This window comes from Pangasianodon hypophthalmus, chromosome 18, assembly GCF_027358585.1.
Source record: "Pangasianodon hypophthalmus isolate fPanHyp1 chromosome 18, fPanHyp1.pri, whole genome shotgun sequence".
Taxonomy (NCBI): domain Eukaryota; kingdom Metazoa; phylum Chordata; class Actinopteri; order Siluriformes; family Pangasiidae; genus Pangasianodon; species Pangasianodon hypophthalmus.
In genome coordinates this window covers 10721081-10744084 of record NC_069727.1, presented here as the reverse complement: position 1 = coordinate 10744084, position 23004 = coordinate 10721081, and the positions used below count along the sequence as shown (strand labels likewise).

The 23004-nt window shown below is 38.9% G+C and overlaps 1 protein-coding gene across 2 annotated transcripts in view; it reads right to left on the bottom strand.

The window, feature by feature from the left end:
* Positions 1 to 351: 351 nt before the first annotated feature.
* plxnb2a.1 (plexin b2a, tandem duplicate 1) overlaps positions 352 to 23004 on the bottom strand; it is a 97557-nt gene continuing 74904 nt past the window's right edge. For both annotated transcript variants that reach the window (XM_026922855.3, XM_034313135.2), the window contains exons 4-37: positions 22790 to 22975; positions 22529 to 22654; positions 22289 to 22389; positions 21541 to 21667; positions 20586 to 20739; positions 19954 to 20065; positions 19734 to 19842; positions 19406 to 19507; positions 19225 to 19314; positions 17823 to 17910; positions 16949 to 17109; positions 16548 to 16696; positions 16260 to 16392; positions 15029 to 15165; positions 14664 to 14849; positions 13713 to 13824; positions 13271 to 13480; positions 12253 to 12432; positions 12021 to 12157; positions 11815 to 11915; positions 10397 to 10626; positions 8976 to 9157; positions 8822 to 8888; positions 8565 to 8711; positions 7451 to 7607; positions 7206 to 7306; positions 6705 to 6789; positions 5536 to 5690; positions 5027 to 5187; positions 3807 to 3954; positions 3595 to 3659; positions 3341 to 3416; positions 3170 to 3244; positions 352 to 2419 (exon numbers count right to left, since the gene is read on the bottom strand). In XM_026922855.3, the coding sequence (XP_026778656.2) occupies positions 2315 to 2419; positions 3170 to 3244; positions 3341 to 3416; positions 3595 to 3659; positions 3807 to 3954; positions 5027 to 5187; positions 5536 to 5690; positions 6705 to 6789; positions 7206 to 7306; positions 7451 to 7607; positions 8565 to 8711; positions 8822 to 8888; positions 8976 to 9157; positions 10397 to 10626; positions 11815 to 11915; positions 12021 to 12157; positions 12253 to 12432; positions 13271 to 13480; positions 13713 to 13824; positions 14664 to 14849; positions 15029 to 15165; positions 16260 to 16392; positions 16548 to 16696; positions 16949 to 17109; positions 17823 to 17910; positions 19225 to 19314; positions 19406 to 19507; positions 19734 to 19842; positions 19954 to 20065; positions 20586 to 20739; positions 21541 to 21667; positions 22289 to 22389; positions 22529 to 22654; positions 22790 to 22975 (4455 nt within the window). In that variant the 3' untranslated portion in view covers positions 352 to 2314. The remainder of the gene's footprint in view (positions 2420 to 3169; positions 3245 to 3340; positions 3417 to 3594; positions 3660 to 3806; positions 3955 to 5026; positions 5188 to 5535; positions 5691 to 6704; positions 6790 to 7205; positions 7307 to 7450; positions 7608 to 8564; positions 8712 to 8821; positions 8889 to 8975; positions 9158 to 10396; positions 10627 to 11814; positions 11916 to 12020; positions 12158 to 12252; positions 12433 to 13270; positions 13481 to 13712; positions 13825 to 14663; positions 14850 to 15028; positions 15166 to 16259; positions 16393 to 16547; positions 16697 to 16948; positions 17110 to 17822; positions 17911 to 19224; positions 19315 to 19405; positions 19508 to 19733; positions 19843 to 19953; positions 20066 to 20585; positions 20740 to 21540; positions 21668 to 22288; positions 22390 to 22528; positions 22655 to 22789; positions 22976 to 23004) is intronic.

Sequence of the window (23004 nt, the reverse complement as noted above, 5' to 3'; positions counted from 1 at the left end):
AGACAAAACTGTGCAAATGAGTTCATAGGTTAGTGCAGAACCACAATCATTGTAAATTCTTTTAAAAATGCATTGGATGCAGACTGACAATTGAAGCAAATGTCAACGGAGCAGTGATTCCAAAATGCACAAGCTAAGGTTACTTAGTTTCTTAAACCGCATGTAAAAGGACAAACAGGAATTTAAAATTATAATCAGAGTTGAGGGCAGAGTTTAGATAACAAAAGTCCACTTAAGCCTATTTTGGGCCTTTTGCTTATATTTTCCCACGTGTCTCCTAAAATTCTCTCCAAACTCTCAAAGGGATGCGAATCTGTTCTGGATAATACATTAAAAAAGACAAATACAAAATTAAGACCAAAAACATACTTTTAATACATTTTTTTCTTCACCATCATAAACACAGCATTTACCAGCATTAAGTAAACCATAGTGGCACATCTGTTCTCATAAATGACACAGAACATAAATGGGCTATTGTACAAAAATCAGAGCTAGTCACTATTGCTGTTTTTAACTCAGCTCGAATCACCACATGTATGATTATTATTACTCAGTTTTCATTAAGGCACATTCTGGTCAAGAAAGGCAGAAAAGAAGCTTCACAACATGGCAGCACACTCAGAAAAGTTTACGATTAGGAATGTAACAGGAAGTGGAGGGAGGCAGAGAAAAACGTTTAAGTCTGGTGAAAGTATGACATCCTGTCATCCTGTACTAAAAACACATTTACATTATTGACATGATTTGATATGTGTAGTGCATGGCATATTTGAGTCAGGGCACATAATTACAAGTAAAATATAGTACCGCATGTTAAGACAAAAAAGCTCATTTATAATGAGTTTAATCATCAACTACCTTCATTCAGTCTTTAAGAACTCAACACGAGTCCTGCCTTTCTGGGGTCTGGTGCATATCACTTTAAGAAAAAAAAAAAAAACGTAAGCATAAAGAGCACAAGACTGTTTTAAACTTTGGTTATCTCTAAAATCCTAAAATGCCACAGTTACAGTTCTGAGAATTGCACAGTTTTCACGACGGTCATCAAGGCCTTATTTAACTAAATTATTCATGTAATCAGTAAATTAATCATCCGTAATTGGAGCTAGTTGGAATAAACCGTTTAAAACCTTTATTAAAAAAAAAAAAAAAAAAAAAAAAAAAAAAAAAAGATGGTAAGACAGATAACATTCAAACGTCCCCGACACAATCTAAGGTCAAAATGTTCAAAAGGTCGTCTTTAAATTTTAGGATGACACTAAACATTAAATTTCAGTTCTGGCTAGGTTTGTCATGTGTCTTGTGTTGGTGGTTCAAAATATGAAAATGATTCATGTGCCAAAAACAGTCCAGACAGGTGAAGGGAACCCATGTGTTACAACACATGAATAAAAAGCAAAGGTGCTATAAAACATATGAAAATCTAGTTACTGAAAATTGGCACTTCAGACACTTAAAAGTATGGTGAGCAGCTGTAATAAAAAATTTTAAAAAATCATACATATAAAGAATACTTTTGAATGGTTATGGAACATGACAAGTGAAGACTCAGTGTCATCCCTCATTTCAGAAGAAACCATCACTTGTTAGCTATGTGCTATATGTTGGTAACTTGTTTTTATGTTTTGCTGTAACACATGACTAAGAGTACCTCTTGCTGTATAAAATAACCCTCATCTAACGTCTCTTAGCAACTATACTAGCCTAACCCTGCATTCCCCAAAGGGCAAATGTGGACATGGTCTTGGAAATCAACAACACAAACAGATGCCACGGCAACATAAAAGCTAGGTGCAGTAGCTGTGAAGCCTTTACTCCGTGAAGACAGAAATGCTGAACCATGAGACTATAGCAATGCAAATTCCATAGGAAGTGACCTCAATGACCTTGCCTCAAGCTGGAAACATAGTGGCTATGATACCGAAATGACAATAAATCCATTCTGTGTAAAAATATATACATATAATACTATTACTTTACTTTCATCTGCACAGGAAAGAATAATCTGATTATTACTGGAACTGCAAAATGGACACTAATTATCATAGTGGTCAGTGAAGAGCTGTGACGCATCTGTACCATAAAGGGGCAGGATTTCAGCCATAATCAGTCTTTTTACTGCGTCACCCAGCTCATTCAGGCTGTACTGATCCTGCCGCATACCGAAAAGAAAAGAAACAAGCTAGTGATGGTAATGTGATAGGCTGCACAAGTCCTCTGTATCTTTTCATTCAAACAGGTTCTTTCATCTCTAGGACCCAGTGAGGTTTGTTGGTGTGGGTCTTCTGTGCTCTGGCTTGGAGACTTGACACTAAAGATCAGTGACTTTGTTCTCCAGTGCGGCTGCAATCTGCTGCAGTCTAAGGGTCAGCTGCTTACTCTGAGCTGCGGGGTCATCCTCTAGTGATGAGATGATCTGTGGAACAAACCACAGAAAAACACGTGTGAAGAGTCAACATAAATGAAAGGTGAGATGAAACAATTATTATTTTACTGTTCTACATTATACCACCAATCTGACTGGTCAGAGCTTTCTATAACAGCAGCTCTCGGCTGCAAGGTTTATGTTAACATGCTCGTTCTAACTGTTGATATACTAACAGCTCAGACACAGGGACTTGTATGACGGTCATTCCTTGTAAATGGTTTTTATAAAATGTGTGTATTTGTTGATATGGTGTTGATCAGCTTTCTGTGATGAGAAGTTTATTTAACATTTTTGGAAGAAGTCTCCAGTGTCAGAGCTTTCTAACAGTCAGACTTTTCAGAAGTCTTGAGGACAGAGGAGTGTGTTTTCTGGTTTCTCTGTAACATGACAAGCTAAAATTTTTCGTCTTAATAACTTCAAGAGAGAGGCAAAAAAGCAAGGTTGGAGATGGAACAAGTTTTTATAGCTATAATAATATTGATAACAGAAACTAAGTTGTTGCAATATTCCACAACATTAAATGTAACTATGAAGAGATGACTTGTCATTCTTAAATAAATTAGAAATTGTAATTCTTGGCAAACTGCTGTGGTATAAGAGGAATAAAACACTTTAGGACATGCAGAAAATAATCAACTTTGGGGTGGTAATTAACTGATCCCGGCCTAGATTATTTTCCGGTTTATTCCTTGCTTTAAAAGAAAAAGCTGTTCTGAATAGAACTGGAGTGAAACTTACTCCATCGTAGTACTTGCTGGCATACTGATACAGCTGGTGCAGGGCAACCTGGGTGTTCAATTTGTCTGTGTGGGACTGAGCAAACAGATAGATGGGTAAGTGCGAGAGCAGTGCCAGGCTCTATGCATTATGTGTACAGATTCTCATACGTATGCATGTATACACACTCACCCGTGAGATCTCAGCCAGGTGTGTGTTCATGTCTTGGTCACTCACTGGCACCATCTGACGAATGCCTTTGTAATAACTGTAGGATAAAAATGTATGGAAGGATAGACAGACAGACAGAGACAGACAAGTGGGCAGACAGACAGATGAAGACAGATGTATATTGATATATAGAGAGAAACAGTCAGACGTTTGTGAAATGCCAGTTATTAATTAATGCCAAGTTATTCAAGAATAAAATCAGGAAATACACTCACTCTTCGACCATCTTCTTATATGTAGGAATCTCTTTTGCATAGAGAAGTTTGTTGCTTGGAGACTCCTAAGAGGAAAAAAAATTAAAGTGACAGAAAATAAGTGAAAGACCTCATGGGATACACTGAACTACCAAAGATAATACTTTTGCACAGAAATACTATTGGTTCAGCTCCACTTCTTTAATAAACATTTCCCTGCTGCTGACACTCACCGGGGTCAGCTTGTGCTCGGTCTTAGTGCAGGCGTCCATGAAAGTCTGGGCGATGACGGACAGCGAGGCATCCACTACCTCCGTTACGTGCACGTCAAAGATGAAGTGGGGGTTTTTCAAGATGTTAACCCAGAATCTCAGGGGCAAACTGAGACACACACCCACACACACACACACACACACACACACACACACACCATCCCATACATTACATACAGTACATAATATGTGACGTGCAGTGGCAGGACTCTGTTGTCCCTGAGAGCCCTCATGCCTCTGGCTTGCTCATTAGGGCTCTAAATCTACATCTGGATTTGTGTAAAGCTCCGACGCACACAGAGAGCTGATCATCAGCTTGATTATGAACAGACCATAGAAAATGAAAACTTACTTTTTGATTTTTAGGGTTTTGTAGGATTGTTTGAAACTGAAATTGTATTTCAGGTTGCTAAACAAAGCGTTCACAAAAAGAAAAAATAATTTTAAAAAAAGACAGCATCACTGTCTCTGAAACCTTCCATTTTCTCATTCCCCCTCACTGCACACCAGGGTTTTACAATCAGATATCTAAGCATTTTACAAAATGAAAATTAGAATTAAAACCTTTCCATTGTCTTTTTCCAGGTGAAATGTAGCAGTTCATTTTTAGATGTGTTACTATGAACCTCTCAGTGCTATAATATTATAAATAATATATAACTTTTTCAACTTGCTCAAAAACGTTTCAATGCCATTTTCTAGTCCGTTTCACACAAACTGCATTAAAACATAATGCGATTATCCCTTCTTTTTTTTTTCTGAGTCATCACTGAAGCAGCCAGCCCTATTTAATCGACTACACCTGCCTCCACATTGAGATAGGACAAATGGACACGTGAAATTTTGACACAGGCTTCATCTGCCAGTCTTAACTGTCTCACTGGCACAGCACGGCATGAATTTCATCCTGCCTCAACAAAGCCTGTATGATTAAACCTAGCCTGGGTTCAGGCCAGGGAGCTTCCACAAAAAGCTGCACACACCTAAGACTGTTTCAGAGAAACTGCTTAAGAAGCAGTGTTTAAAAAAAAAGGAGTGCTGGCTGCTAAGAAGATCAGAGGGAGAAGGGAGGGTGATGTTTAGAACAGCACTTGTTTTTTAGTAAGAGGGACAGAGAATGACGGGAAAGCTACGAGGTTGATTTGCGGTCAGCGTGACACTGTGAATGCTGTTGTACGGACCTGTTGGTCTTCCATATGTGGATGGTTTCCTCGTCTACGTTGTCATGTTTGTGTGCTTGCTCATCCAGGAAGTCGAAGAAGTACTTGACAGCTGGAGGGACCGCGGCCCCCGAACACAACACGCTGCGGAAGAAATCATCAACAAACTGCTGCAACGTGCCCTGTAACACACACACACACACACACACACACACACACACACACACACACACACACACTTTATTCTTCACATCCTTTCAGCAGTCTGACTCACTGCCTCACAGACTTTGCAATTTTTTGCAATTACTGCTTCTGCACCAACAAAATGAAAGATTGGCATTCAGTAATTTCACATCTAGTACATCTTTGGTTCATTACCTACAGTGGTTCCATTCACATTAAAATTACTATTTTTTTTTTTTTATTTGACAGTGATTATATACAACAACTTCTTGTCAGTTAAACATTTACCATACCATCTGCATGCATTAATTCATCTTGACCAACTAATCGCACTGTTGTATTTTTACCTTCATGGACAGCAGCCTGGTCAGGTAGATTTCAGTGATGGTTTTAATGGGGGCCTTGTCTTTCATGCTGCCCCTCTTGGACTTGGACACTTCATCTAGCTCATCTGTTGGCCGCACCAGGTGGAACACTTTATCATCCTCCAGCAGAGCACTTCCTGAAAATCCAAGCAGTACATGCAGAAGAATTTACACATGCCAAAACTTGTACAGTATGGTGGCCTACACAAACGAATACATATACACACGGGAATTCACACTAACAAGCTCCCTAGACACCTGCATACATCTGCATGGGACACAAGGCCACACAGGATTCCTCTATGGGATAGTTCCTGTCAATTCAGTTATTCAGCCAGAGTTTATGGTGTGTCACATGCGGTTTCAAATAGCCCCACATTTTCAAAGGGATTGAGTTCTGATGATTCTCGAGCCTCAGCTCAGGTTACTGTCTGAGTGAAGTTTCACATGTTCTCCCAGTGTCCGCATGGGCTTCTTCCAGGTTCTATGGTTTTCTCCCACTTTGCAAAAAACATGCCAGTAGGTTGACTGGCTTTGACGAATTGCCCCTAGGTGTGAATGAGTGTCTCATCCAGAGTGCACTCCAGCTCCGTACCCATGGTTCTTGGGATCGACGCCGGTTCCAATGCAACCCCGACCAGGATAAAGTGTTTACTGAAGATGGATGAATGAATGTTGATTCTGCTTTAGTGACCGAGGATGGTGTTCCATCACGCTTGTTGAACAAGTAAAATTTGTCCCTTTGCACCATGCAGTTGTCATCATGGAATGTGGGAGCATTAGTAATATGTTCTGCTTAGACATGAAGCACAAACTCAGAGTCTCGCCAACAACAGATGACCTGGTTTTGTGCCAAGGTACATACGCCCAGGTGTGAATCCAAGTGACACTGTACAATAAATCCTTCTATTGCTGCATGCAGCTAATTTTAGTCCAGGGAGCTTATATTACACTTCAGTACTAATCATGTTTACAAAAGCTTACATATTCCATTTATATGCCCATGACCAATAATGCATCTATGGCTAAGCAATTATGAGATGCTGTACTCTGCATTATAGTTATTTATTTTTTGCATGTCAAAAACATAACATTGCTATATGTGCATTGTTATTCCCCAAATTTACAGAAAGGAAAAAAGGCAAACCCACTTTCTTCATGGCTCTCCTGGTTCTGCTCGAAAGACTGTTGAGTGTGAAGAACTCTTGACAGAACTAGAGTGGCATTGTCTCGCACCTAAGAAAAAAAAAACATGCAAACGTACATCATCAACACTGGTGGTAAATGACAGTAATACTGAAAGCAATAGAATGATAATATCCCATATTTCAGACGTGACTTTGGCTTTATTGCTATTGTTAGCTGCAATAAATATTTGCAATAATAAATAGGTGCAAATTAATGTGTAAGGCAGTTCACAGTTAAGTAATTTCTCTGCTTTCAGCATTCAACTGCTGAAGAATTTGGTTATTAGAATATGTTCATTATAAAATGTGTACACTCAGAACAATATGGGGAAACACTGGCCTGGGAACATCATCTGGAAGAAAAACTAAACACTGTAAGAGTTCTAGCTGAACTAGTAGTTTAGTGACTAAGAACATATCTTTCATATTAGTTCATGTATAGAACAGTTTTAGTTTAGCACCCACATTGTAATGTGCCAAAGTGTTGAGACGTTTCCACCTGCCCTCCTTCTGAGAGGTTAAATCTAGATCAGACAGAATCTGTCCTGTTGAGCCGGGACGCCATTCTGCAGAAAAGAGGGAAAATACATATGAGATACATATATCACATCACACTTCCACCTCCTAGACTATGCAGTTAATAAAATACAATGCACTTTTTATGCTGAGGGGTGTTTAATTGTGTGAGTGTTAGCTGTGTGCAAACATACCCAGGGCAACACTCTCTACAGTCGGTCTCTGGGAATACGGAATGTTCCTGTAAACCTGTTCAATGATTTTCTCTTTCACCTGGGAGATAGTGTCACAGTTCAACACTTTCAGCAGGGTTACATCAGGACCCTCACCATGGACCAGCACCTGCAGAGTCTGAGCAGATTGAACAGAAGTCAAGCACCTACTCATACATACATACATACATACATACATACATACATACATACATACTCCAACAATTTAATTATTACAAATATTCAGAAGACCTAACATTGGAAAGTTATATAATGTAGCCTGATGTGAAGCAGAGCTACTGCAAACCCCAAAGTGTTTTATTCCTCTTATACAATAACAATTTGCCAATGTTGTGGAATGTCAGCGAGACAAGTTAAGTCCCATTATCACTCAACAGTTAAGACAGGCCTTCCCTCACTAGCCTCTCCTTTTTCTCTCTCTGGAAGTTAATAATACAAAAACGTCATTTTACCAACCCTGAAGAATTTCTCGGGGTGAAAAAAATGAAAGGAAATGAAAGGAAAGCTTCACCTCCGTTACAAAGCACTGGCATTGGAGACTCCTTCCATAAATGTTAAATAAACATAACCTTGCCGAAAGCTTCAATATAGCAACAATTATACTATGTTTTATTTGTTAACATATTTTAATCTAATAATAATGTTTATCATTAGATTAACGTCAAGCGTCCGCCATACAAGTCCCCGTGAGCAAGCTGTTAAGGTTTTCAACTGACTCATCCTCGTATATACTTTTAGCACACACAGTTCAAGGTTTTTACTAAAATTTGGAGTAAAAAGGGAGGGTTGGTCAAGAGAAACAGACACAGAGCGAGAGGGAGGAAGGAAGAGGGAGAGAGAGAGAGAGAGAGAGCGCACAAGAAAGGCAGATAAATGTAGCTTTCCCTAGTAGCAAATGCATCATCACATTTGACAACTTCAAATCTATTTGACTGTTACTTCTGATAAATATATTAACATACACACACACATACACACACACACACACTTATATATATTTATATATATATAAACAGAAAATCATGCCAGTCCTGTGTGATAGATAGTGACAGTGGACTGACATGGGTCAACTCACCAGGACACAGTACTCCACGTCATCGCCCAGCAGCCCCGTGTCATTCAGAGTGTACTTGGCCCTCTTCAGCTTAGCATCCACCGGGCCTTTTTCTACCTGGTGCTTTATAGCTTTAAAAAGCTTGTAGAGTGGTTCACCAGCTGAGTCCTAACAACACAAATAAACAAGTACACATAAGTACATGTAAGTGAGCTATTTTGGACGGCTGGAATTACCAAGTCCTGACAGACTGAGCAAGTCACTCAAATGCAGCTTACCTTAAGAAACTGGTAGAGGCAAATGGACATCCAATTACATAGCATCCTCTCAACTACTGTCTCTGATCTATGGACAGGACACAGAAACATGGATGATTTATATAAAATGGTCCAGGTCCTTACTCAGTCCTTGCTGTAAGAGGTAGTGTCTCACCTGCGGAGCATCAGTTTGGGGTTTTTGCTGTGCACATGCTCCTCCATCAGCTCCAGCAGGAGTGTCCTCATGATGTCGGTGTAGTACTCCAGTTTCCCATGCAGGGCCACTGTCAGCAACGAGGCGAAGTACACTTTATTTCTGGCATTAAACTCTTGCCGGCTCTCCAAAGTGCGGATGAACTGTAGAAGTAGAATTTTTTTTAAAAAAAAGGGAAAAACAAAGTGTATATTCCATTGAAATATTAAAAGAAATGTTAGAAATATGGCCAACAACCATGTTTTATATGAGAGTTGAAGAATTTTGTTTAGGCTGACATAATGTTTGAGACTACTTTCACATACAGAGCGTTTAGTTCATTTGAATCGGACCCTGGTGCGTTTTCCTCTTTGGTGTGGTTCATTTAGCAACGTGAGAACACAGCAATCACACTCTGGTGTGGCCTTAATCTGGCTCTAAGAAAACTTCAGTTTTCATTGCAGTTTTCACTTCATTGCAGTGGGAAAGCAATCACCCGTGAATTGACCCAAGTACAGGAAGTGAACAAAAATACCATATATTTTGAATCACAGGCAGCATTTATTTTAGACCTGAGCTGCTAGAGGTGCCACAGGACAGAGCTGTAATGCTGCAGAAATGCCATGTTTTCTGGATATTTGGATGAACAAAGAGAAAATAAGTAGTGGGTAGAATACACAAATTGTTTTAAACTCATTATTTATATATTTATCTAATAATTTAACAAGTTCTGTGTTCAGCATGCTTGGGTAATTTTTGTGATTTGTATGTGCACTTGGAAACTTGGAAGTTTGTTTCCCTTTAGCATCGCCATATTTCTGACCAGTAAATGAAAGGATTTTTACGAGGCTTTTTTCAGCCAACATTTTTTTGCCTTTCGGGCCACTGAATTACGTGCAGTGTGAAACTAAACCAAACCAAATCAAAGAACTAACAAATCAAAAGTATCAATTTATGTTCTGATTCAAAATTGAATTAATAGGTCTGAAAGCGCCTGAGTTAATACAGCCTGCATGCCAAAGCATTATTGCTAGTTGAGTTCCTGCTGTGTTGGTCCATGTTGTTACATATTGAAGGACACTTTTAGCATGTGGCCTGTGGCATGGAAAAGTCTGTTTCAGAATCAAAATCAGGTAAGCCCTTATAAATGTAATCAACCATTAAACATTCTCTCTGGCAAGACTCGGGTAGTATGCTCTTTTTCGGTAATTTTTAATTTAACCTTTGAAGAGGTTTTGAAATGCCTCTATGTGTAGTAGTTGTATGTATTTAAGTCATTTATGCTCCGGAAGCTAAAAGGCTTTAAGTGACTCGTGGTTTCTGTAGTGGCCATGGTTTCGATCTACAAGCTAAAAGAACGTATTGGATACAAGCGTATTTAATTAAATTAGCCAAAGACATACATTGATGAGGAAGGTCTTGCTGTTGAGCAGATTGGAGAACTGATTTAGTGCCTGGTCCACAATGGCCCTGCGGTTTTCTGGGATGTCCAGTTTGCCAGTGATCATGACATCATTGGCACCATCTTTAGAGGGAAGGAAAAAGACCCGGTTTGTGTAATTCTTGTAGTCCAAGAAGGGAATCCGGGCCTCATTCAGATCACTGGTGTGGTCTTCCATCTCAATCATCAGATCTGAGACAGGGAAAGAGAGAGAGAGAGAGAGAGAGAGAGAGAGAGAGAGAGAGAGAGAGAGAGAGAGCATACAAATTTTTACTACCTTTACCTTTTTTGTAGTAGAGTTCTTATAAAGAAAATGAATGTGATATGAACCAGCTATATAATTTAGCAGAAACAATGCTATAAACGATGCTTTATTGTGAATAAAGAGTAGAGCCCTTTTACGGAGGTAAGAATGCTTAGCTATGCAAAGAACCTCTTAAAGAACCCTCGAAAGATTCTTATTTTATAATAATATCATTTTGCCAAGCTATTTAATGATACAATCAAAATAATCCTTTATTAAAAAGTGAAAAGACTATAATGTGCTGAGTAGATGTGATTGGAAGGACAATTTATTTTCAAACACCAGGTAATATGCATAACCCACAGTCACACTTACTGTCTGCAAAATAATTGTGGCTGGTATCTTTATGTATATTACTTTTTTAAAATAAATATTATTGTGCAATAATAACACTGACCAAGGGGATAACTTTCACCAACTGTGTCACTGGATAAACAATACAATATTGAGGAAGAGCCTTCAATGCCCAAACACACCCCTAAGAGAGTGTGTGTGTGTGTGTGTGTGTGTGTGTGTGTGTGTGTGTGTGTGTGTGTACAGGGATTAAATGTGCACTGGAGCTCTTTTTTTCCATTAGTGCAGCAAGGTGGGAACAGCACCATTTATGTGTTTATATTTAGTTCCCAACACTGACATAATGGAACAAGTTTTCACTATTTCTATCCTGGCTGGTTGAATTTAACTCACTACTGTTGAGTAAACTTTCAGTTTTCAGACTGTCTGTCAGTTTTGCCATCTCTATTACATCAACGTTGTTATCGTTATTATGACATGCTATAAATTTAAATTGCCATTAACTGACAAAAACCAGAGCTTTCTGTGTATAACACTAGCTCTCTGCCCTTGTAGTTTTATTACTATAATTATTTCCTTTAGACTTTGTTAGCTCTATCTTTTAAAATATAATCGTTCACTTAATCCTCTAGAATTATTATTTTTTTTTTAATTTCAGTAGTAATCTATTACTGCTTATCCGTCTGGGAAAAGAATGAAAAGAGCAACATTTGGCTCAAGATCCATAGGTTCCTGGCTCCAGGTGCATGCTGGGAATAACCACCAAAACTCTGATTGCACACCTGTGAACTCTTTTTTACAGCGATCCCTCACACTCTCCTCCAGACTCTCCAGCTGATGCTTCACCTTTTCATACTCTCTCTCTGCCTGCTGGCTCTTTCGCCTACAAAAAGAAACACACACATGCATTGTAAGAGAACAGAAATCTTACTTTTTCAAAAGTTCATGACCTCAATAGCAGAGCAAAGAGATGTGTAGTCTTATTTACCTATAGCAGTACACAGACACAGCAATGAACAGCAGCATGGGCAGGATAACCACTGGGATGATGATGTATAGTGGAACCTCACTCTTCTTCTCGTAGCGCACAGTGCCCACTTTCCACTCTCCGTGACCAAACTTTATCTGAGAGGGGAAAAAAGTGCGAGACAAGGAGCTGAGACAGAGGACGAAAAAAAATGCGGAAAACCATAAACACTTGAATGAAATCCAGAGCTCACCACCAGTTCCATGGTCTCTGAACTGGTGTCTCTGCGCTGGCGTCTGGAGCGAGCTTTAGGAGGTGTGGACGGGGCCTCCAGGAACAGCTTATCATCGTTCAGGGCGGTCACTACACACCGCTTGTCTCCAACAAACGCCTGCGCCTCTGGAGCAGTCATGGCCTTGGAGAAACCTTTACCCTGCATTTCACACACACACAAAGCACAAACTCACTACCATACAAGTTAATGAATTTTTCTCGGAAAGTATAAGGACTAGGAAAACCAAAAATGGCAAATATGTTTTTAACCAAAATTGAAGGAGCACTTACACACTCTGTACAGATTTGAATGCACTATTACTTTATGTGTGATTGAGAAACGTGCAAAAGAGAAAGACTTCAAAAGATTTCATCTTAGCAAGTGAAAATTTATTGAATATAGTCAAATGTATCTAGTATTTCCTATTCAAGTTTGAAATTAGCACAAAAAGTTGTATTAGAAATAGGCTTACTTATCTTAGAGTTTATTTATTGCAATCTTATAATAGAAAATACTAGATCAATTTAATTATTTTCCAGATATTTCCACTGGCTAAGATGCAATTTTCTTGAATGTATGTGAATATATTTAAGTTCAGTTTTCATAACTATAAATTAAACATATAGGTTGCTTTTATACAGCATAACAAATGCCGATACCAAAATTACTGGCTCCCTCACAATTATTGTTCTAATATTCCTGCCCAACATTCCAATATTCATAGCATGTTGTAATAAATCTTCTCATAAACCATGACGCTGTGAATAGACAGACAGGCAAAAAGTCAATTCTGTGTGGAATTACATGTAGGCTGACAGGCTGAAATAACTTCTATTAGCATGTCCACTACTGAATGTATGTCACTGTCACATAACATGTATTAAGAGGAGCCTTATAGCCTGTTGGGATTCAATACCAATAAATAGTTTTAGGTTGTTATTCCCATCATGGATTCTCTCTCAGCTTGTATAGAATTGTGTCGTGGAGAGATGCTTACATAGACAATAATGATGCTTCCTGCACTGATGGGTTTGTCCGTCATCGGGGTAAACACAGGATCGGCGTGGTACTCAAACTCAGACAGGTTCACCTGAATGTTGTCAAGCTCAAGGACGGTCCTAAAAGACTGATCCTCAAGACTACCATTCACGGTTGGAGAGAGGAACTCTAGGACGGTTTCGTTCTTACTAATATACTCCTGTGCAAACTGAGATATGAGGAAGCAAAAGGGAGAGAATACTTAGCTTTTGACTAGGTTTTAGAAATATATGCAAAGAATTTCAATGATTTGTTAATGTGCTTTAATGTTTTTAGTTTTAATTTAATTTAATTACAACAAAATCAAAATATCTAAAAATAACAATAAAAATAGAAGTCAATATTATCTACACCAATGGGAAAAAAAGTTATATATAGAATTTTTTGGAAATGTAAATCACCTCAGCACTGTTGGGATGCAAGTTGAACTCATCAGCAGAGGGCAGCACTCTCATAACAGCTCTCTGAACCAGATCAAATCCTGTTCCCACCACTGCGATCCTCCGGCCTCCACTGAAATCAACACATGCACAATAATGCAGCCAAACCAGCTATTCATTCTATACTGTGTGTGTGTGTTTATGCACTGTGCTGCACTTGTCTTTCTACTGAACTGCTCTTTTCATCAATCTTGTCCTACACTGCTTCTGTATTTGCAGTTCCTGTAGTTCTGCATACAGAAGCCCTGTACTGTTTCTTTTGTGTTATTTTAAATGCATAATATTTCATTCAGCAAGAAAAACATTTAGTTCTGAGAGAGCAATATAGGTGTGGAATGTAACCTGTGTTGCATGAGAAGGAATTTTAAGTACAGTCACTTTAACCCCATCTAAGAGAACACACAAAGTGACATTACTGTATTTAGTTTCGTAGCCGCATTCTACGCAGTTGTGCTATGTAATGTCATAAGTGTCCATCTCACATTTTTACAAGAGAATAATTAATCTTTCCATCAGAATCTTTTAAGTAAAAGAACTCCAGTTAACGCCCTTATTCATCTTTGGAATGACTGCTTTACAGATTATTCATTTTATCACAGTATCACAGTACAAGTATTTAAAAGAAAACAAATAGTACTTTTATCTAAGGTATGGAAAATGGGTGGAAATCAAACATTTTAAAAAAATAGATACCCAATTCACTACTTGTTTCTGTGCGAATCAATGACTCAGAGTATTGACAACAACGTATCGCAATATCACACTATCCTGGCACACTATGGCTGATTTCCAGCCCCTTAACTGTTTCTGGTCATGAAAGATAATCTGCAAGGACCAACAAATTGTACTAAAAACTCATTATAAAACAAACCTGCTTTAAAAATGTTCTGCATTTTATAGAGTCATACTAACCATATGAAGCTTGCTTGAGGGGAGTAGCTGGTGATCTTGGGATTGACGGCGTAGGTGAAAGTGCTGTCACTCACGAAGACAGAGGTGCTCTCGCCGTATTTCACTTCGACTTTGAGTGGCTCCGACGGAACCTGAAGGTTTTTATATGGACCTGTCTTACATGTGATGTTGGATCCGAAGTCGAGGCTGCAGTATGGCCACAGAGAAAGAGAGAAAAATAAATATATTTACAGTGATGCAGCATAAGACAGGTGCACCGCACTACAGAGACATACATTCCAGAACTGTTATTGACATACACATAGTAAAAAGCAAAACCACAAGTGTCTCTTGCTGATAAGCTCATGAGTCAGTCTGTTACTCACACTTCACAGGGCACAGCTCCCACAGTGACGCTTATGTCCTCTTTAGTTGCCGTGTACAGGTCTTCACCGTTGATGGTGATAACTGTCCCACCGTCTTGTGGACCTTTTATGGGGTTTACCGTCTTAGGCACAGGGTCCTGAAGGAGACAAGATGGGCAAACTGTCTAAATCAGGGGCTGTCAACTGGCAGACCCAGCAAAGTACTTCACCAGAGCCATGCACTTGAAAAAAAATATGATAGCAGAGCAAATAAACATATTAAAAAACTATCCATAGTTCAGCCACTCTAGTTTTCTCGACATGAACCAGTGCAGCTTCTGTGGCAGGTCCTCTGTTAGACCTTATCCAATCCATTTATGTAAACTGTTTAGCTGAAGGCAGCTCATTGGACCACAGACTAGCTACAGGGCTACAGGCAACAGCTTATTAAGGGAAGAGTTTTCAGATAGGTTTTTATTTTATTTTAGCTAATTGATTTGTGAAGTGCATGGCGCTAGTCCATGTGAGTACATGGCACTAGTCAAATTATTGGTTATTTTGCAAAACAATATAACCACTATGATTTGATGACTCTTATTTATAGCTATGAACTAATAACAAACGCACAAGCATTAAAAGGTAACTGTTGTCATCACTCAGTTGCCTTTCCAGATTTTTCTAAGCAAGGAACTTTGTGTAACTGTACCTTTACAAATTTTAGTCATCTACTAATGAAACAGGCCAACACTCAGGTAAGCAGCCACAGCAAACGGATCTGTGCTAACACAGTGGGCTCTACACCAAGAAAGCCTTTTCTGTCTAAAAGCCATGATTAGCTTCTTACTTGTAACTACAGAGAATTCATTATTGATTGCAATCTAACTATTATTTTTTTTTAAATTAAGAAATTTCTAATTTCGGTTAGACCTGTTTGCTCTGGGCAGTTTTGCTTGGGTGGGAAGGTATTGGAACTAGGTGAAGTCAGGTAACACCATACAGAGTTAGGAATGTGCCTAGGTCAGCAATTCGCTTTACCCCACCCAGAAAGTGAAACGGCTTTCCTGCTCACTCATCCTTTTTTCTTCTTCAAAGACCTGAACAAAACTGTGTATACCTCGCAATTTTTTAAAAACCATAAAGGAAAGGTAGACAGTGTGGTTGAACTACAATGAAATGATCATGATCATCAACAAAGTGTGTGTGAGAGTGAGTGAGTGAGTGAGTGAGCATGAGAGAGAGAGCTGATCAGTACCCTGTATGTGAATTCAACTGTGGATATGCTGATTTCCTTCCCCTCTACCTCCACCTTTACTGGTCCAGTCGGGTTCCTGGGATCGGGCACATCCGACGGAGGGTGAGTCAATGGTCCGATCTTACACACAATACTGAGAGAAACAGAGGGACAGATGTAGACACACGTACAGAAAAAGGAAAAAAGTGCTTCCTAGAAATGGCAGCATGGCCACATAATAGATTACATCCTACAGTCATGCTGACTGCATATATCCACATATTTTCTGGCCAATCAGTAAAGCAGTACCTAGTGGAGACTGTGTATCTGTCTTCCTGGTGCTCACATGGCACTTCTGCCACGGTGATTCTCTTGATGTCTTCTTTTTTAATCCCTAGATTGGATCCCTTTATAGTAACCGAGATCTGCCCCTTCCTGGGCCCGAACCGCGGCATGATCTGGAGTGAAAGCATTGGTAAGAAAAAGTTCAGAACATGCATCCGTAAAAAGTAAACTCTAATTTAAAAAAAAAAAAAAAAAAAAAAACTGTTCAAAGGTGTTCCAGGTGTTCAAAAACTTTTGTACAACATTTGGAAATGGAATGAAATGTGAAGACTTTTATGTGGAGATTATAAATAATTTACTATAGATTTACTATAAGGAAAACAAAAATAAGTGAATGAGAGAGAGAGTGTGTGTGTGTGTCTTACATCTGTGATGGTGGGAGCAGGGCACTGCTCAAGCTCTTTTGAACAAAGCTTAGAATAAATGCAGGAGTGTGTGGTGTCACACCATATACACTCATACTTTGTATCTGCGTTTTTACACAGACTGCAGTCCTCACGGCCCACTGAACAATTATACAGCACCACTGAGACAGAAAGAGAGAATATAAGTGAATGGAGCGCTCATTTAAGTAGTACTCTTAGCATTTTGTGTAAATATGTGATTGGGGAGGAGGGTAAAAGCCAGGGGTTCCATATATTTTCAGTACAACTGTAATAATTTCATGCTAGGATCGTTGGATTATTGATTGGAAGGTTATGAGTTTAAATCCCAGCACTGCCAAGCTGCCACTGCTGGGCCCTTGAGCAAGGCCCTTACACTTCAACTGCTCAGTTGCATAAATGAGATAAATGTAAGTTGCCCTGGATAAGGGCATCTGCCAAAGGCGGTAAATTTAATTAATTATTTTAATATTTCCAGTTCATACATGACACTCACAAGAGTTTTATTTTATAGTCTGTATCTGCAAAAGGTCCTGATATGAAAGAAGCTCCTTCTACTTCAAACTATATGCTTTGCCATACTTACAAAACTACAAAGGTAAGACAATACCTCTTCGGTCATCTGAGCCACAGGTCATCCAGGGCAGAGGTAAACTCTAGCTAATTTTTATTTTATAATTTGAAGAAAAAAAATACATTAACTCCCTTATGGTTGAGTCTAAAGATAAACCCTCAAAACGCATGACCACTGCCTTGGTAAGAACGCAAGAACGCAGTTTTCTAAATTTCCAGTCAATCCAAGTGGCAGGCGAACAGATTGATTGGATATTGGAGATCTCCATCAGACTACACTTACCCTGGAGTGTGCTGTCAATCCTCTTTTCTGTCTCCTTATCCTTCACATAGAACGACACGTTCACCTCTGGCTTTTTGTCATAAGCAAACTAGACAAAGAAAATCCATCAAGTCAATTAATACTTTCATATAAACTCAAATAGTTAAACACGTTTAAAAAAAAAAATATTTGAAATAGGCTATTCTTTTCAATAAACTTGTATGTACATACTTTCATTTTGCCGTTTAAAATAACAGTTAAAATAAATATGGAATTTCTTTAATAGATTTTGTTTATTTTTCATATAGCTGATTCTCAAACAATCGCAGGTCGTTTAACGCTTTTAGAACTTTGCACTGTCACAGGTTAAAACTCTATGAAAAAGAATGCAGAGGACTTGGGGCATTGTGTAGGGGGAGAAAGAGTATAGGTGCATTTAATCAAGCAGTCATTTCTGTAAATATAAAAGAAGATTTGTCGTTGGTCTCATTCATCAATAAGACATGTTTTTTTAAGGGTACTTTCACATATGCAGTGTGTAGTTTGTTTAAATCAAACCCCAGAGCAGGCTAAAATAACCAGTCTGAGAGTGTCTGAGAGCGTCCAACTGTGAAAGTGATTTGACTCTAAAATCGACCCAAATGCAGGAAGTAAACCAAACATGTTGTATATTATGGGTTGGGTGCAGCATGTTTTTTTTTTTGAGATGTGAGCTGCTAAACTGACCCTGGAGGCACAAACTGTGCCAAAATACAGAACTGTAGCACTGCAGAAATACAATTCTGGATATCTGGACCAATGAGCAAAGAAAAAAAACAATGTTAGATACACATGTTTAAACTAGTTGTTTTTATAATTTAATCATTTATTTAGTGCCTGCTGTGTGCTCTCTGTGCTCTGCGCAAATAGCAAAGGTTTTGTTTACTTTTTTCCATCACTGTATTTCTGACCAATGAAAAATTTTATGAGTATGATTTCAGCCCTACACGCCCTTTTTTAAACATTTGGTTTGTTTCATTATGTGTAGTGTCATCATCTTTGGCAATTTCATGACACAGTAATGTTTCTATTATCTTCTGCATCCATAGTATACGTATATACGTAATACTGCAACGTTAATGTCTCAAGCATGTATACAGGCCTAAAAGAGGTGGCAAGTTTATAGAAATGCTGTGTGAACTGCCCTGGGCCATTTTTGTAGCTCTGTAACTCTGATGCAAAGGTAAAATTCAATTTCGGGTTAAGGACAACAAAAGACTCAACATACTGCAGTGTTTGCATGAATGAATCAAACTGAATGAATGGTCTTGAATGTGAATGTTTGTGTGAACAACAGATAAACAGGCTGCAGTTAAATAGATTTCATATGTAAGATTTTACAAGACTATTAGGGGATATCTAAAGTATATTTTGACATACTGACCTCATAGCCACCAAATTTGAACCGTGAATCCTCAGTAGTCACTTCGCCCACCTGCTTCATGAGTTCAGTGCCGATCTGGAACCTTTTCCCCTGGAAGAAGCAGAAAATGAAAAATGAGGTATACCACCTCATTTTTTTTTTTTTTTTTACAATACAAATTACACATGATAAGTGTCATTACCATGTAGCTCTCCAAATTTTTTCCCTCGAAGGTGATGGGAGTTTTGAAGCCCACAGGAATGAGTGATGGCGCCAGGTTCTCAAACTGAGGACACTTGTCACGCTGTAAGAACCAGAGAGCCCGATTGAGTCAAATGGTAACGGCAGTCATATATACTGCTGTGCGATACCTATGGGCGATATGCATATGGCATAGTGGATAAGGCTTTGGGCAAATGATTGGAAAGTTCAAAACCCAGCATTGCCATGCTGCCATTCTTGGGCTATCCTTTCTCAATTCTAAGTTGCTCGGGATAACATTGTTTGTCAAATGTAAGCATAAATGGTACCTCATTTTGTTTAATGATGTTGCTCTCCCCAGAGTCATCCTTGTCACTGCATGTATGATCCTGTGTGTTCCACTGGCAGCCCCACTGACTCATCACACATGCTATGCACCTGCAGGACAATGAGGGAGTTAAAGTTAGATTTGCGTTTCTGCACATTACGTACATGTTTACTTGTTAGTAGATTTACGCTGGGGCAGGAACATGCCCGGTGATCACTTACGGTGTATTTACTGCATTCTTCACAACCGCAGCACAGTTGTAGAACTTGTATTCACCCTGTGTTACCTCAATATTGCCGTTCACTTTGATCTTCACAGGCACTGCTACAAAATCTATACAGGCAGAGAAAATCAGACAGATAAGACACAGCATGCCCACAAACATTATGAATTTTTAATCGCTATTTCATTGCATTATTGACAGCACTGTGTTACATGTGATTTGCTGTCCTGCATTTATGCTGTAGCTTAACTAATGCTATAATATATATATTCTGACATACTACCCAGTACTATTACTGTTGCTTCTGATACTATGCGCTCCTTCCAGGAAGCAGCTATTAGACAGCGTATCACTTGCATGCTCCTGAGATGAACGTTGTCCAATTAGGAAGACAGCATTAGGACAGCATCAACCCCTCTCCAGGAAAATAATTCCAAAACACAGGGTGCATGGAGATATACTTGAATTAAGCTAGCTAACAGTGTGAACTGACAGGATGCCTGTGGAACTACCTACAAAATCAGCTTGTTCATTAATGCAAGACCTGAGCATATTAAACCTCCCTGCGGTAGCAAAGAGCTAGAGGATATGCTGAGAGGTCAGTGGGTCTTTGCCTGAGATAAGTCTTACCTTGCGTCTCAGGTGTAGGTGGAATGTCCACTGGATTTGGTAAAGCGCAGATAACTTGACGGTTGTTCATCTCAGCCTTGCTTTCAAAATTACCAAATACACACTTCAGCTCATCATTTACAATGCTGGGGAGTGGGGAGACATTAATCTTCACCTGCATGGGACAGTTAAAGCAAGACAAAGATGCAATGACTCATAGCACACAACTTGTTTACTGTCACAAGGGCGAATATAGTGGCACCACAGGCTCTTCAGGACAAAAGAGTACTATTCATGTTTAATGAAATGCCAAATAAAAATAAACAAATGGCAATTAAAAAAAGTAAAAAGACAAGGAGAAAAAAATTGATATTCAGCAGAAGTGTGAATAAGTGAACCTCATTTATTAGAGCTCACACATGAAGTTAATTCAAGGGCAAAGGCAGCACTACTCAAACTAGACCCAATAAAATACAAAGACTTGAAATTAAAGTGAAGGATTTGTTTTTCAGACTAGCAAGCATATTCTAACACCAACAGAAACAGAAGGGCACAATCATCCAAAATCATGGCACCTTCTTCAAACTGCACCCTGCTTTTTGTTAATGTTACTTTAAGTAGAGCAGTGGTGGATAAAATATCTTCAGTTTGTGGCTGGCATATCACTTAGAGGTGTGAAAGCATACATGAATACATGTGTATTGTCTTATAAGCCACGCTCAGTTCTAGTGGAAGACATTAAGACAAAAATCTAGATGCCTCAAGAGACGCCTGATTCGATTAGTTAAATAATAACAATTGACTGTTTCCTTTTAGGGATTTAGGATGAGAGTCTAACAAAGCCCTGTCATGAGCTAAACAGAAGTAACAATGGAATCAACATTAGCACTATACCAGAAAGGTCTTATCTACTAGAGCTACCCAGAAGTGTCTCAAGGAACACAAATTATCTGAAATTAGATTAATCGTATCTGACCTGTTTGGTCTTCTTGCAGCTGAGGCTGGGAGGATCGAAAGCCTGAATGGCTACACACTTCTGGTTGGGGCTCCACAGCCACGCGTCCTTCTCTTCTCCTCGCCTGCATTCCTTTTTTCTGGTGCATCTGCAAAAGACAAAAAAAATCAACAACGTAATGGTGAGTTGCCAGAATCTGTATCAAAATTTCTGAACTGGGCTGAGTTGTACACCATTTCATACTGTGATAAAAAAAAATCCTTTAAAATACTAGTAGACAGTGATAGTAGACTAAGATATGATATGTGTTATCATTTTAAAAACACATACACAAATATGTAATTTTTTATTTGTTTTTTTTACCATACCTATGTACTTCTGCCATTACAAAACACTAACTAGCTATCTAACTGATAGTAATCTTGATACAGGTAGATATCAGAGTCTCCATGTGCATTCCCATATCCTGAGTGATTTATTTAACAGCAGCCAAACCTGACAACATTTCCATAACAGTCAAATTTGTTTTGTCTATCGTTAACATCATCATACAGGTCCTGAGGTGAAAAGTTTCCAAGTGAATGTGATGGGTTTCATTTTATATCATCACTAACTATATTCATATGCAACAGTTATTGAACAGTTTTGATTGGAGCTATCCAAGCTCAATTCTAAGCTATCCAAGGTTAGTGAGACATTTAAAAATTCTCAGACAAATTGACATCAATGATATATGACATCAACTGGTACTGTGCTTGAGGTCACTTACCGGCCCTCCAGTACACACCACCCACAGTATGGATCCCTCTGACTCACACATGAGTGGCAGTCTTTTTTCTGTTCACATGCCTGCACTGGAACCTTAGTTATCTGGATGGAAAACAGAAGTACAATGTGTTAAAAGAGCAAGGGTGTGCCACAAAATTAGCAGGTTTAATAAAATAGTTTAGAATGTACACTGAGAGTCAATTTCATTGCATCTAATCATAAGCAGGTATTATTTAACAACCTTCTTCAGAGTGGTAATGTACAGATGATCCATGCTGGAGTCGAAGAACATGGATTTGTTAACCGGACCATCAGTACTGTCTCCTGGAAATTTGCCATACACGTCAGCATGACCGGTCAGATGAATCTGCAGAGTCAGGGATTAGAGAGCAAATACAGTAGGCAACACGGGGTTAAACAGATCGATCAGAATTCATATTAGCATGCAAGCTGCATACTAATTTTCTGATTTGTTAAACAAGATAAGAGGAAAAAACATCACCTTAAGCACTTCTCCCGTGTTAGTGCCCACGAAAGCCACAGTGTTGTTGTTCACCACGGACACGGCCACAGATGTTAGCATGTTTTTCCTGGTGTACACAGGGCTGGCGCTTAAAGCGTATTCGGCTGTAGTGGCCAAAGGAGATGGCAAGAACTCGGCTCCACAAGGGTACTGCTCATACATAGTCTGTTGTTGAACACACACACACAGAGTTC